The sequence below is a fragment of the Haliotis rubra genome, unplaced genomic scaffold (assembly GCF_003918875.1).
Source record: "Haliotis rubra isolate DU_JTF1 unplaced genomic scaffold, ASM391887v1 Scf157, whole genome shotgun sequence".
Lineage (NCBI taxonomy): Eukaryota > Metazoa > Mollusca > Gastropoda > Lepetellida > Haliotidae > Haliotis > Haliotis rubra.
In genome coordinates, this window is record NW_025765525.1 from 999,060 (window position 1) to 1,015,194 (window position 16,135).

At 40.1% G+C, this 16,135-nt stretch overlaps 1 protein-coding gene and 1 non-coding gene across 3 annotated transcripts in view; one reads left to right on the forward strand and one right to left on the reverse strand.

Moving 5' to 3' along the window:
- LOC124271072 (FAD-dependent oxidoreductase domain-containing protein 1-like) overlaps positions 1-10,300 on the forward strand; it is a 36,644-nt gene extending 26,344 nt beyond the window's left edge. For both annotated transcript variants that reach the window (XM_046706141.1, XM_046706142.1), the window contains exons 4-10: positions 1,164-1,263; positions 1,942-2,036; positions 3,670-3,845; positions 5,436-5,581; positions 6,401-6,536; positions 8,021-8,125; positions 8,515-10,300. In XM_046706141.1, the coding sequence (XP_046562097.1) occupies positions 1,164-1,263; positions 1,942-2,036; positions 3,670-3,845; positions 5,436-5,581; positions 6,401-6,536; positions 8,021-8,125; positions 8,515-8,769 (1,013 nt within the window). In that variant the 3' untranslated portion in view covers positions 8,770-10,300. The remainder of the gene's footprint in view (positions 1-1,163; positions 1,264-1,941; positions 2,037-3,669; positions 3,846-5,435; positions 5,582-6,400; positions 6,537-8,020; positions 8,126-8,514) is intronic.
- A 3,647-nt stretch (positions 10,301-13,947) lies between these two features.
- Positions 13,948-14,019, reverse strand: Trnaa-cgc. The gene has a single exon. It is a non-coding gene; the product is annotated as a tRNA-Ala (tRNA).
- Positions 14,020-16,135: the final 2,116 nt, after the last annotated feature.

The following is a 16,135-nucleotide window of genomic DNA, read 5'->3' on the forward strand; positions in this document are numbered from 1 at the left end:
CAGATTCAGTCTAAGTAAACTTAGCCTCAGTATAATTCGTTACACTGCTATACTGAGTGTAACAAAACCTTGTGGAAGGTCACGTCTGGTAACCTTTGAGCGACCTATGACCATCCAATCAAATGCGAGACGTCCGAACGGATTTAACCAATCAGACAACAGCTACTATTAGGGTTCGGCGGGACTTACAAAATGGATTTTCTCTTCCTCGTTCGCCAACACTGATCTCCCAACAAATGAAAATTGCATAAAACACAGATATTTGACCTGCAGTATATACACTTTGGGGTTTCTGTTGACATGGCTATCATTAGCTAGTATTTCAGCAAGCTGACATGCTTGAATACTGACAAAACGCTATTTTTCGCGATTGTTTACTTACTGCTGTGGCTATTGAAAATAGCATTCAGAATCGTTTGGTACAAACTTTTCTGGAGGTAAAAGTTCAAAAGGTATGTGCGAATGTCAACTTTCGCGATTTGGTAAGCTTCTTTGAGTGGCATTTTAGAAGTTGGGAAGTACAATATAGAACAAATTTTATGGATAACAACTTCTTTTTATTCGTGAGTGCGACGTTTCGATACAGATTCTTGTACCGTTGTCAAGCATAATGGAACATGAAGAAGCTGTGTTCTGTTTGGTCAATTGGAAAGGTTATCTGACGCGACCTTCCACAAGGTTTTGTTAGACTCAGTATAGCAGTGTAACGAATAATACTGAGTCTAAGTTTACTGAGACTGGCAACAAATACACTGTGTGGCGAATACAAGCTGTTTTATGTATATTGTAGCAAAAGGAATATTTATTTATTTATTTGTGGTTAAAATCTAGGAACTAAAATAACAAACATGTCATGTAATTGCTTAAGTTGATACATTTAAATGATATTTTCTATTTTTAAAAAAGCAATACATGGCAATCAATGCCGCTTATAGCCTAATGAGAGTGACGTGAGGGTCCCACTCAAGACAACACAAGTTACGCTTCTGCATGGCTTGGATGTATTCCGTTTCACATAGCTCACGTGGATAAACAACAAACTACCTCCAAGTAAAAACATGTTTGTAAATATTCGATTCTAGTGACCACCAATAATGAATTGAATTATAGAAGGTATACGGTTTGATTCGCCAAATCACCGAATTATTTTCATGTTTCCCCAGACCAGGACCCTCCATGTGTCCCCTTCAACCACCAAGGCTATCTGTTCCTGGTACCTCCAGACAGTGTGGAACAGTGTCTGAAAAACCACGCCCTACAGACGTAAGAGTTGCCAGACTAGGGCCATGTGTATGAGAGCATATCCGTTAGGCTCAAAACTATAGTTGCTATGGTTACCAACCATATAGTTTAAGATACCAAGCGAAAGTTTTTTCAGTTGTACTAACTGTTCTCGGAGTAATGAATGTAAGTGAAAATGTAGAAGCAACATGGGTGCAATATTCACTGGGGCAGTTGCCCTAGGATTGTTTTCTCCATGTCAAGGTTGCCATTAGGGCTGCGCAATATAACCGGTTTACCGGTATTTACCGGTTCAGACATGAAAACGATACGTATTGCGATACGCTGATCGAAAACCGGTATTTTGACATGCATTCGGAAAAAATCGTAACACTCGGAAATCTTTGGATATTTCCGTTTTTTGAATTGCTCTTTTCCCTGTTTCATTAGTGCCAAATGTTACTTGCATTTTTATTTTGTCATGATTAAAAGTTTTTATAAAAGGTTAATCATCATAGTGATTTTATTGTGTTTTTGCTTTATAATCAAGCATTAACTCGATTATAAGTAGTTTTTGTTAAAAAAATAATCCTTGCTATATATTGCAATACATATCTCAATATATGCTTCCGCATCGCAATATATCGCAATATGAAAATTATCTGCAATACCCACCTCTAGTTGCCATGTGTTTATATATTGTGTTTACTCTGTGTCCAGTGAGCTGGGGGCCAAGATTGAGCTGCTGACCTGTAGCAGGCTGAAGGAGAAGTTTCCCTGGCTGAACCTTGATGGCGTTGAACTTGGAAGTTACGGTCAGTGATAAATAAGTTTGGGGTCGAAAGAGGGAGAAAGTTTCAAGGGGACACCAGGAATTGCATGACTTAGAGATGATATTCAGAGTTGCCTCCCTTGCAAGGGCTGTTCAGTTTCACGGACCAATACTTGTTTTTTGCTCTCCTTCCAAGGAAAGTTGTAGTCTTTGTGTAGCTATGTCAGACATTGTGACTTGTGAACTGTAGGTCCTGTATATTGTGGTGACTTTAAGATTATGGGGTATGGATGTCAATAGGTTTGTCTTCCTGTTTAGATGAATGTTAAGTTGACTTTGGATGAGATATTAGATAACATATAAATACTTGTTAATGTGAGCTGCTTAGAGAGCCTGACATTGCATGTCAACACAGATCAACTCTGCCTGCTTCAGTAACCTGTGGGGGCGGTCGGGTAGCCTAGTGGTTAAAGTGTTGGCTCGTCAACACCGGGTTCGAATCCCCACATGGGTACAATGTGTGAAGCCCATTTCTGGTGTCCCCCGCCGTGATGTTGCTGGAATATTGCTAAAAGCGGCGTAAATCCAAACTCAGTCAGTCAGTAACCTGTGAGTTCAAGCTGTATCCTGCTTTATTCAAGTATATCAGGCTTGAATTCTTGTATTGTGAATGACTACAGTGTGGGTCCACAAAGCGTTCGTAACATGACCTATAGTAATTCTATTGTTTATCACAGGCTTACGAATGACGTAGCGCTACGAACGTTTTGTTGATCACAACCAGGTTTGTAAATGTATGGATGCCACTGAAATAGGCAGCCATGATGCAAGGGAGATAACTCACATTTCAGAATTTGTTGTAGTCTGTTATGATTTTTTGGGGAGTGAGAGGGGCAAGTTGGAGCACAGGTAGTGAAGTCATCTAAGGGACCGTTCATAATTTATGGCTAGGGGGGATGATAATGATTTTCATGGAAAGGCATGTACAATATGAATGACCCCCCTAAAGTTTATGTACAAAATCAATTTAACACACACACACACACCCCTCCCGTAATTTATAATCATGTTTCTTCTTATTTTTGTGTACAAAATTGGTGACCCCCTAGTACATGTGTACAAATTTGGTGACACCCCCCTCCCTCTCCAGAACAAAATGGGTGACCCCCCCCTTAAAATCATCATCCCCTCTCTTTCCCTAAGGCACTAAAATTCACTGTGCACTCATTCCTCGGACACATGAGACACCTGAGACTGTGATTTTTGAATCGCTGTTAGCCCATTTAAGTTGATTTAACCCAAGTCACTCATTCACTCACCGAAAGGCTGTGTGTTTCAGATTTGAAGGGAGAGGGCTGATTTTGCTCTTTCTATCTGTAAGGACATAATGCAGACTCACACACTCACTCACTCGACCTCTTACTTGACCTCCTTCTTTGCAAGGCCATGTGTTTCAGGTCACTCACTCACTCATTCAATCATTCAACCACTCAACCACACACTCAACAAACCACTCACTCACTCACTCGACCTCCTTCTCTGCAAGGCCATGTGTTTCAAGTCACTCACTCATTCAACCACTCACTCACTCACTCACCCACCCAACCCACTCACTCACTCACGCACTCACCCACCCACTCACTCACTCACTCACTCTGCAAGGTCCTGTGTTCCAGGTGTGGAGGGAGAGGGCTGGTTTGACCCCTACTGTCTCCTCCAGGCCTTCAAGCAGAAGAACCAGAGTCTGGGGGTCCGCTATGTGACAGGGGAGCTCACTGAGTTTGATTTCCGAGAAGAAAGAATTATGATGGGCTCTGAGTCAAACTCACACAAAATCCTCGACTCTGCTGTTGTAAGTTTGAATTGAGAGTTGTTTACCATGTTTCATTGGGATCCACAGTCATTATTTTATACCTGGTCCATTATGCTTGGCAGTTTTTGTTTTATAATGTTTTTTAATCCTATATCTTCATGGTCCTCCACATATGTCTACCTGAGGCCACTGGGAACCTGTGAAGAACCGGTTAGAATTGGTCTTCAGCAACCCATGCTTGTCGTGAGAGGCGACTTATGGGATGGGTGGTCAGGCTTGCTGGTTGACACTTGTCATTGTGTAGATTGATGCTCACACTGTTGATCACTGGATTATCTGGTCCAGACTTGATTATTTAACGACTGCCGCCATTTAGCTGGAATATTGCTGTGTGATGTGTTAACAACAAACAAACAACAAACAACAAACAAACAAACACTGTAGGGGAGAGAACTCCTTCACAGCAAATAGTTATTATATTTTAAAGCAGCTAGTTCACAGTATGCTCTGCAAAGTAATTCCAGATATAGATTTAACACGCTGACTGCCTAACACGAATGTTCGACGATTGCTTCTTGTGCCTATTTTGCCAGCATGTGAAACTTGTTTTAAAATACCACTGACATAGCTACACGAGATAACTCGTAGTGGCAAATTCTGCCAGAATTGATACTACGAGTATACTCGTGGTGGCAGTCAACGTGTTAAACCAATAAATTATGTGTTATCCATTTCAATATAATGTACAATTATAGATATATACTACTGTCAAGAAATTAAAGATCACTAGTGTCTTTTACACAATCTGGGGCGGCGGGGTAGCCTAGTGGTTAAAGCATTCACTCGTCACACCAAAGACCTGGGTTCGATTCACCACATGGGTACAATGTGTGAGCCCATTTCTGGTGTTCCCTGCCGTAATATTGCTGGAATATTGCTAACTTCACTCTCATTTTGCACTATCCAGTTTTCATCTTAGGAATTCTGAAAGGGAGTTGTCCTAAAAGTTATGTTTCTGACTCAATATTGACATCATTTTACTGAATGCACAATACACGTGGCAGCAGTCAAGCATATTGATTAATATCTTGAAATGTTTTCCATATGTCAAGTCAAGTCAAGTCAAGTTTATTGTATTCAAGGCCTCCGGCCCATATACAAGGAGTTGCATACATATACATAACTACAGTACATAATACAATGGCAATTATAATGGTTATTGCTTAGATAACCTATCATTTCTCAAGACAACAGCATGTTTTACAAATAGAGAAAGGTTACGGATAACAGTTTCATTTCTGGAAGTGAAAATCGAGACAAAGGCGATCGTTGGATATTTTGATAGATAATTACTTGAAATATATTTTCTTCTAAGATCATCATAATATGGACATACAAATATAAAATGAATTTCATCTTCAATAGATGAAGTGCATAATGGACAAATTCTCATACATGTATTTCTGTCTATAGACAATCTTCTTCCTTTATTAATACTTAAATCTAATAAACCTAGTCGGAGCTGAACAAATGTGCGTCTGATATTTCTTGATGTCAATACAGATAAATATATTTCTGGTTGGATAAGGCTGTTGTGATGTTAATCCTTTTGGCACCTTAACCTTTCAGATAAAAGGCAAAGATGGAAAGATGTATGAGACAAGGTTCGCGGTCGTCATCAACTGCGCTGGAGCCTGGGCAGGCGATGTTGCTAGGAAGGCAATGATTGGTCTTGGTCCTGGTGACCTCTCAACTCCACTTCCTGTTGAACCCCGGTAGGTGATGATACTGGTTGCAGTACCTAGTCCTCTTGAAGCAATAGATTCTGGTCCCAGAGATGTTGCAACACCACTTCCTGTTGAACCCCGGTAGGTGATGATACTGGTTGCAGTACCTAGTCCTCTTGAAGCAGTAGATTCTGGTCCCAGAGATGTTGCAACACCACTTCCTGTTCACCCTCAATAGGGACCAGTACTGGTCCTGTTTACAGTGCCACCCATGAAGGTCCGGGTTAGAATATTGATCTTCAGTAACCCATGCTTGTTGTAAGAGGCGACTAACGGGATCAGGTGGTCAGGCTCGCTGACTTGGCTGACACATGCCATCATATTCCAATTGCGTAGATCGATGCTGATGCTGTTGATCACTGGATTGTCTGGTTCAGACTCAATTATTTATAGATCGGCGCTATATAGTTTGAATATTGCTAAGAGTGGCGTTAAACAACCAACCAACCTACAGTGCCACTTCCTGTTCAACTGCAGGATGCAGTACATAATTTCTTTTGCTCGACAAGCAGTGTCTTCTTAAAGAGTTTATCATAGATCTACATTCAATAAGTATAAGTAACTCTCAACATATTTGTTAAATTGATAAATTGATGAAAATTATCATACAACCAGTTTTAAGAGCAGGAGATACTCAACAAGACAAATCAAATATATATTTCTTGACAGAACAGTATGTTGATTAGACAACTATTATGTCAATAATATCAGACTCAAAATGAACCTGTCTGGCACAGGTGTCCAGGGTGTTCTCAAACAAGAATGGAAATACTATACACTGGATAATTATAGATGTTTTCCTTATAGGAAGCGCTACGTCTATGCCATCCACTGTCCTGACGGACCTGGGGTGGCATCACCATTGACAGTGGACTCCTCTTTGACCTACTACAGGCAGGATGGCTACGGGGGCCATTACATCTGTGGTTGCTCCCCTACAGAGGTCAGTATACACAGGGGGGATGGGTTGAGTTGATGGGTGAGGGCAGGGTGGGTGGGTAAGCCAGGGATGGGTGAAGGCAGAGTGGTTGATGTGTGAGGCAGGGTGGTTGATGGGTGAGGCAACATGGTGGTGGGTGATGGGTGAGGCAGGGTGGTTGATGGGTGAGGCAGGGTGGTTGATGGGTGAGGGCAGTGGGTGGGTGGTTGATGGGTGAGGCAGAGTGGGATGGTGGTTGATGGGTAAGGCAGGGTGGTTGATGGATGGTTGAGGCAGGTGAGGTTGATGGGTGAGGCAGGGTGGTTGATGGGTGAGGCAGGGTGGTTGATGGGTGAGTTGAGAGGCAGTATGGTGGGATGGGTAAAAGGCAGAGTGGTTGATGGGTGGTGAGGCATGGGTGGTTGGTGGGTGGTGAGGCAAGGTGGTTGTTGAGGCAGAGTGGTGAGGCAGGATGATTGGTGAGGCAGGGTGAGGCGGGTTGATGAGTGGTTGATGGGTGAGGCAGAGGTGGTTGATGGGTGAGGCAGGGTGGTTGATGGGTGAGGCAAGTGGTTGATGGGTGAGGCAGAGTGGTTGATGGGTGATTGATGGGTGAGGCAGGGTGGTTGATGGGTGAGCACAGAGGCAGGATGATGAGGCAGGTGAGACAGGCAGTGGTTGATGGGTGAGAGGCAGGGTGGTTGATGGGTGAGGCAGGGTGGCTGATGGGGTGGTTGATGATGGGTGAGGCAGGAGTGGTTGATGGGTGAGGCAGAGTGGTTGATGGGTGAGGTAGGAGGTGAGGAGGCAGGGTGGTTGATGGGTGAGGCAGAGTGGTTGATGGGTGAGTTGTTGATGGGTGGTTGATGGGTGAGGCAGGATGGTTGATGGGTGAGGCAGAGTGGTTGATGGGTGAGGTTGATGGGTGTGGTTGATGGTAAGGCAGGGAGGTTGATGGGTGAGGCAGGGTGGTTGATGGGTGAGGGTGAGGCAGGTAAGGCAGGGGTTGATGGGGCAGGCAGGGTGGTTGATGGGTGAGGCAGGGTGGTTGATGGGTGAGGCAGGGTGGTTGATGGGTGAGGCAGAGTGGTTGATGGGTAAGAGCAGGGTTGATGGGTGAGGCAGGATGGTTGATGGGTAAGGCAGGGTGGTTGATGGGTGAGGCAGGGTGGTTGATGGGTGAGGCAGAGTGGTTGATGGGTAAGGCAGGGGTTGATGGGTGAGGCAGGGTGGTTGATGGGTGAGGCAGGGTGGTTGATGGGTGAGGCAGGTGGTTGATGGGTGAGGAGGCAGGGTGGTTGATGGGTGAGCAGGTGGTTGCAGGCAGTGGTTGATGGGTAAGGCAGGGTTGTTGATGGGTGAGGCAGGATGGTTGATGGGTGAGGCAGGGTGGTTGATCGGTGAGGCAGGACGATCGGTGAGTGCAGGGTAGTGGATGAATGCAAGACACTACACACCCCCATGTGGTTCAAGCAGGTGCAGGAGACAGCATGTGTTTCTAATTCCAGGAAAACGAGCCATGCACTGATGATCTCGAGGTCAACTATGACTACTTCCACGAGAATGTGTGGCCATCACTGGCAAGCAGGGTCCCCAAGTTTGAATGTCTCAAGGTAGGACACCTACATGAAATTAACCGAGGAACTGTTACCTCCAATTATGATGAATCAAGTTGTCACTATAATGATAAATTGGATGTTCATTTTTGTGTTTTTAACCCGTAAAGATGCGAGGTTAGAATTGGTTTTCAGTAACCCATGCTTGTAAGAGGCGACTAACAAGATCGGGTCAAAAGGCTCGCTGATGTGGTTGACACATGTCATCATATCCCAGTTGTACAGATCGCAGCTCATGACATGTTAATCACTAGATTGTCTGGTCCAGACTCGATTATTTAATGATCGCTGCCATAGAGCTGAAATATTGCTGAGTGCGATGTTGAACAACAAGTCTACCAACCAAATCATTTTGTTTTAGTCATTCTGTGTCCATTATTTTTCAGTTAAAAAGTGCCTGGGCTGGTTTCTATGACTACAACACGTTTGACCAGAACCTGATTATAGGGAACCACCCATATCATCGAAACATGATCTTTGCCAATGGTCTCAGTGGCCATGGCGTACAGCACGCCACGGGCATCGGCCGAGCCGTCATGGAACTCATTATTGATAACGACTTCAAAACTATTGACTTGAGTAGATTAGGTTTTGAGAGACTGATATATAAGGAGCCAGTACTGGAACAACACATTGTGTAAAATAGAGAACTTGGGAACAAGAATGTTTGAAGAAGTTTGGCTAATAGAACTAATTTACACAAAGTGTGTGATCTCATTTGAAACTCACATTGGCTGAATGGGTTAGATCACTGACCTTGTGTGCTGGCAATTGGTGCCTGACTCTGTGAGGTTGGGTTTGAATTGTGGATGGGACTAAATGTAACAAAAGAAACTATAATCTGTAATTTCCCAAATGTAACGTGTGAAAGAATATTTATGTCTACCATATATTCCAGTCTTGGTATATGCCCTTGTTTACGGGTTGATCGAGGACAGTTGAATGTAGATAAGGTCATTGAACAGTGGATTATTTCAGCTCTCTGTTCTAAAGATGTAATAATGCACAAGTACCCATGTGCATTGTCACAACAGAGAGTTTATCTTTTCACTTGCAACATGTGAGAAGTCTTCATCTGTTCACTTGCAACAATAGACAGAGTTCATCTTTTCACTTGTAAATTGTGAGAAGTGTTCATCTTATCATTAACAATCTATGAGAAGTGTTCATCTCTGCACTTGCAACAATAAGCAGAGTTAATCTTTTCACTGTCTGGTGGTTTCTCTATCATGAAGGAGGATAGATGAAACTTTGAAACACCTGCAGACTGTTGAACTTTACACAAGAATTCCCTCACGGGTAATAAAGTATTGTCATTGTCATTGTGTGGTTGTAGATACCCTCATGGAACCAACATAAGGGTCACTGATGCTAGCACAGTTGGCCTAGTGTGCAGAGTTCTATCCCCTTGTTGCGCCAGGATTTGTTGGTCTTTGGTCTTGGTTTGGCAGCACCATACTTCTGCTTATTGTTTTAATAAAAGCAGTAAACATTATGACATTATTCCCAAATAGATACTCACTATGAAATAACCAAAATAACGCTGTTCATGGCATCATTAAGCTGATCTCATAATCTCAAGATTCAGAACGTGTTCAAGTATCGTTACTATGCCGACCTCAGTAGTATATTTTCTGCGTGTCTGTAGTCAGTCCTAGATGTTACATGTAAAGATTCAGCTTAAAACTGACATATAACTGACCTGTTTCTTCTTAAGAGTTCATAAATTAGGGCTGGGGGGTGATGATGATTTTTTTATGGAGAAGCATGTTCAACGTGAATGACACCCCCTAAAATTTATGTACAAAGTGACACCCCACCCCAAACACCCCACACATACCCTGCGTGTCATGTACAAAATCAACGACACTACAACCCCTTTCCCATAATTTTTAAGCATACTTTTATGTACAGAATTGCTTACTCCCCTCTAGTACATGTGTACAAAATTGTTGACCCCCCTTCCCCAGAATAAAATGGGTGACTCCATTAAAATCATCATCACCCCCTTAGGTATAAATTATGAACAGTCCCTAATTGATGGTAACATTACGATAAAAGGGCATTATTGAATTGTTTATTTCTTGGAGTGTGTTTGATTTTAGTATAGGATGTGTTGATGAAAATGTGTATGAATGTTGATTGAAATAAACAGAAACCGTTTTTATTTGATTCTGTGTAAACAATGACCGTTTATTCACAATTCAGTAATTTGAACTCTCAGTAGAGAGTGAATAGTGTTTTACGCTGCATTTAGCAGTGATCCAGCTGTCTCTAGAGGCTTGTTATTGAGTCTCAGGCAAACCAGATGTTGTTTGCAACAGCAGTGATCTTGAGCAATGATCCAACTATCAGTAGTGACCTGTAAATCATTGTCTCGCACAAACCATGTTTTAAGACTCAAGGATAAATGTTTTAAGCCTCAAGGATATAAAACATTTTTAAGCCTCAAGGATGTAATGTTTTAAGCCTCAAGGATACAGTGTTTTAAGGATCTAAAACATTTTTAAGCCTCAAGGATACAATGTTTTAAGCCTAAAGGATATAAAACATCTTTAAGCCTCAAGGATACAATATTTTAAGCCTCAAGGATACAATGTTTTAAGCCTCAAGGATACAATGTTAAGCCTCAAGGATACAATATTTTAAGCCTCAAGGATACAATGTTTTAAGCCTCAAGGATACAATGTTAAGCCTCAAGGATACAATGTTTTAAGCCTCAAGGATGCAATGTTTTAAGCCTCAAAGATACAATGTTAAGCCTCAAGGATACAATGTTAAGCCTCAAGGATACAATGTTTTAAGCCTCAAGGATACAATGTTTTAAGCCTCAAGGATACAATGTTAAGCCTCAAGGATACAATGTTTTAAGCCCAAGGATACAATGTTTTAAGCCTCAAGAATACAATGTTTTAAGCCTCAAGGATACAATGTTTTAAGCCCCAAGGATACAATGTTTTAAGCCTCAAGAATACAATGATTTTTAAGCCTCAAGGATACAATGTTTTAAGCCTCAAGAATAAAACATTTTAATGATATAATGTTTAAGCCTTTTAAGCCTCAAGGATATAAAACATTTTAAGCCTCAAGGATATAATGTTTTAAGCCTCAAGGATATAAAACATTTTTAAGCCTCAAGGATATGTTTTAAGCCTCAAGGATACAATGTTTTAAGCCTCAAGGATATAAAACATTTTTAAGCCTCAAGGAACATTTTTAAGCCTCAAGGATATAATGTTTTAAGCCTCAAGGATATAAAACATTTTTAAGCCTCAAGGATACAATGTTTTAAGCCTCAAGGATATAATGTTTTAAGCCTCAAGGTTACAAGGACACAATGAGCAAGGTTTGAATTCTGTTCAGCTCTTTAGACTTGTATCTAACACACAAATAGAAAGTGCTACCCAAAAATATTCTCTTATATGATGATTGATTAAATGCATCATATACTATGTATATTCTATGTTTTCTTGTTTTAAGAACTAATTAGAAGATCAAGGCGACACATGAATGTACATGAAACAAAGTTACAGACTGCTTGGGGTCAATTTATAAAACTATTGAGCTAAAGCGGTAACAAAATACAACCAAACCAATAAATTTATGGAGTAAATGTATATTATAAGAAACTTATTGTTTAATTGTACATATGTAGACGCTATGTGACATGTAGATGCCATGTGACAAATGGAGGCACCAAGGTTTGCACTTCCTTGAGAATAAGTTGATATGAATCTGCCTGCAACAGGTTTTAACATTTGACAGGATTTCTTGAAAAGAACCTGGGTGCTGTTGTACAAAGCGATTATAGCGCCCATTCCTTAACATAGACTAAGGTAGTCTTAGCGCTAAGGTTGTTTTGTACAACGGCACCCTGAGTAGGGCAGATATGTAAATTCTGGAGTTACATGAATATGTATATCCTTCCGGACTGAGAGTATGCATTATTGATCATTAATCAAAATATTGGCCGCCATATAGCTAGAATATTGCTGAGTGCGGCATTAAACAACAATCAAACAACCAAACCAAAAGATTGGCCTGAAACTCTGAATAATATTGAAACACTGGTGTGTGTAAATATTTTAAGTGTGTAATGATGAAGAACTTGAGCCATTCTGACAGTGAAAGTAAGAATTTGTTATGAGTAAATCTGTTTTGCCATGCTCTTGGGTTTTACTGTTAACCATGAGGAGTGTGGTAATTGTAATTAAAGGGTTAACAAGCCATTATTGTATCAATAACCAATGATCATGTTAAGTGAATTCGTGAAGATCCGGGTTAGAAGTGATCTTAAGTAACCCATGCTTGTCGTGAGAGACAACTAAAGGATTGGGTGGTCAGGCTCGCTGACTTGGTTAACACATGTCATCACATCCCAATTACGCTTATTGATGCTCATGCTGTTGATCACTGGCTTGTCTGTTTATAGACAGCCACCATATAGCTGGAATATTGCTGAGTGTGTTGTAAAACTAAACTTACTCACTCACTCACCTGTTTTGTTGATTTTAGTTTCTTTGTTTCTTTGTTTAATGCTTCTCCCCATGATATTCCACCTTTATGATTGGCTGTAATCTGTAATCAAATATAGACTTGACAATCAAGTGATTGATGATGGGCATTGAGCTATGTAATTGGGATTGCCACGCCTCAACACTTGATCTCTTGCCTCATGGTTTGCTGAAGACCAGTTTTAACTTGGATCGTCTTGGGTCCTCCTTGTTTGTAAGACATATGGGAAGAATAATGGTCAGTGCCTTCCACATATTACAACATCTATGAGTCACATTGTGAAAGTAATTACATGCAAGCTTGAACAGGCATTTTCTGTTTCTTAAAAGAAACTTCTAAACATATAAAAAGTCTTGTCAAATATGGAAAGCATATCTCTCTTTGAAGACAAGTGCACTTAACTGCATTTTTTATAACCTTGTGTCAAAGGTCTCCTTGAAATTCAACCTATTAAAGTACGACTAGAATCCTCACATGTATTTTAATTAAAGCAACATGTCGAAATTCTCAGTCAAACGATCAAGCTAGTGTGTATATTTCAAATAATGTAGTTTTAATGGGAATCATTTGAAACATCTGAACATTAGATTGGTTTGTTTATAATGGAATGTAACCTAGGAGGTTCAAACAGTAGTTTGTTGACGCAGTGGCGCCAAACCGACGATGACCTAAAACTGGAATTAGGAACTGTTTCTAATAAGCACCACAAAAAAATGCAGCAAAGCCTTCATGATGAATTGTGACAGAAATAACAGGCAAAGAGAATGTTTCCATGCTTAATGTTTGCTGCCATTAAGGGAAATTTTTGTAGGAAGAGAAAACATATTATGCTAGCTCACACAGTAACAGTATTCTTTTTGGATTTAACTCTGCTTGAAGAAGGTAGGAATGGTAAATGCATTTGAAATGTATTGTATTAATTGTCACAGAGTATTCTCAACAGCTTCAGATTTTACCTTCATAATTTCAGATCAGCCAAGGAAGTAAAGGTTTTGATAAAAAAATTATTTAAGTTGAAATGAATTATGGGTTGAATCTTCAAAACTTTCTTTGAATGATGTATGCAAAAACTGTCATTAATGAAAATCATACATTTTTAATATCAGTTTCATATAATGTCAGTCAGTATTAGGTGATGACTGTTTTATGTACACCAAATTTCACTTTAAAAACTATGTAGAAAGAAAAAAAAAGAGGAAAATTGTAAAATCTTTTGAAATAGAAATTTGTTTCAATTTTCATAGTGGTTTTGATAGAAGAATATGTTGACAATTCATTACTTTCAAAGAAATTAAAAAAAGTGGTGGAGATGCCGGGGATCGAACCCGGGGCCTTTCACATGCGAAGCGAACGCTCTACCACTGAGCTACATCCCCATGTTCGAAAGTTGATGAATTTTATGAATTAGATTGTCACCAATTGTTCTTGAGCATCCTCTTGTAAAATGGGAATCGTTGAACGAATTTCTGCGACATATTTAATCTACTTTAACTTGATATCAAATGTCCTAAATGATAAATAGTAAGTGTAAAAGTAATATTGACGAAAACAGCTCAATATTGAGAAGGGAGATAATTGCTGTAGCCTGAGTGCCACAACGTACAATCCGAGACCATATTACAAAGAGCCTGAATCATCCAGACAAAGCTCAACACTGTCAATCTTCCGAACGCGGAAGTAAACACAATGTTATGTTATGTTATTCAATAAAATCAATAGAATCGAGAGCAAAGGATGAAGACAGTGGTTTACATACAACATAAACGTAAAACTACTGAAATATAGTCTTAACCTCACCTAGCATGATTGTCATTGACTGTACATGAGATCGAACATATCCCAATATATAGATCTATGGTCTTCGTCGACTTCGATCGTTCCCACAAGATGTTTGATTTGAGGTAGGTAAACATTAACTTTTGGGTTTTTTTCTTCTTTGTATTGGGTTTTATTTAATTATGTAGTTATCTAGTTTTGTTTTTGTTTGTTTTGTTGTTGTTGTTGTTGTTTTATTTGTTTGTTATTGTTGTTTTTTGGGGGGTTAATATGTTTCATTTGTTTGCTTTGTTTGTGTTGTGTGTTTTTGCCGCAAGTTTTTATCTGTACTCTCGGTGACTGTTTTCAACCGGGAAAACGTCATAAAATATTTTCGGTCACGATGTGGCTGAAATATTGCCGATGTGTCGTTATATTTTCAACTCACTCACTCACACTATAAAATATTTCCACTATTTCGGACTATATCTATCCATCTATCTATCTATCTATCTCGACAGCGTCAGTGGCATAGGGCTCTTTGATGTTATTGGATTGTGACGCCATGTTACAGATGACGACAGAGTCATCTACAAAGCAGCATGCTGTAATTCCATATATATATTCAGAGAATATCATCGAGTGTCTTTTGATATCAAATCTATCACCACGAGTTGATAAAGTTACAAATATCCGAGGCTTGCCGAGGACATTTTCACTTTTATCAATGAGTGTTGATATATTTCATTTCAGAATACACGAGAGTGAGATTCTATTTATCTTCATTAGTTTTCAATGAAAAATGTACATCTCTGAACAGGGTTCTGCTATTAGACTTGCAGTGCAGCGATGTCATAGCACTGTGACGTCACCAAGATCATGACGTCATAGCATTGTCATGGCATTGTACAAAATCTGTCAAAATGATATCTTCTGGGAGATATCGCATGATCTCACAAAAGCAATATCTCCTGTGAAACACAGTTTTGGATGATAACTGTATACTATTGAGAATACTTACTATTAGATATCACGGATCATGCAACCCAAGTTAATTAACTTTCTAGCAGTAAATCGCCATTATAACTTGTTTGTCTTCTTGTTTCAGTTTATCCAGTTGTATACTGATTGGAATAAATATGGTCACTCAGTACAAACTACCACAATAATAATACCGGTACATGATTACCTGACGTCACATCCGCACTATTACCCCTAGTTGCGGCGATGTCGTGGGTACTATTATTAGTTTCCAGATAAAAATGCAAACGTAAGCGACCAAACACAACTCTGATCCCCATATCAAATATACACATGGACAAAAGTATCGCAACACCCATGATTTTTAGCCCCCATATAGCCATATATATTCATATGAAAATTATGTTTGTATGATTATTTGTACCCTTTGGGCGCACCATACATTTGTTTTAGATATGCACGTGCTACGATCAAAGGCGAGCACCACGTGATATACGTATGTACGCCATTTTGCAATTATTAAATTTAATCTGTTCCTCAGCTCGATAATTTGGAAAAAGAAACTGATAAGCAAATATGGAACCTCCCCAGATGACTACTGCTCAAAGATGGCAAGTTATTCTTTTGCCGAATCAATGCTGGCATGAGTGAGTGGGTTTAGTTTTACGCCACACTGGACCAGATAATCCGTTGATCAACAACATGAGCATCAACCTACATCGCTGGGGTACGATGACATGTGTCAACCAAGTCAGC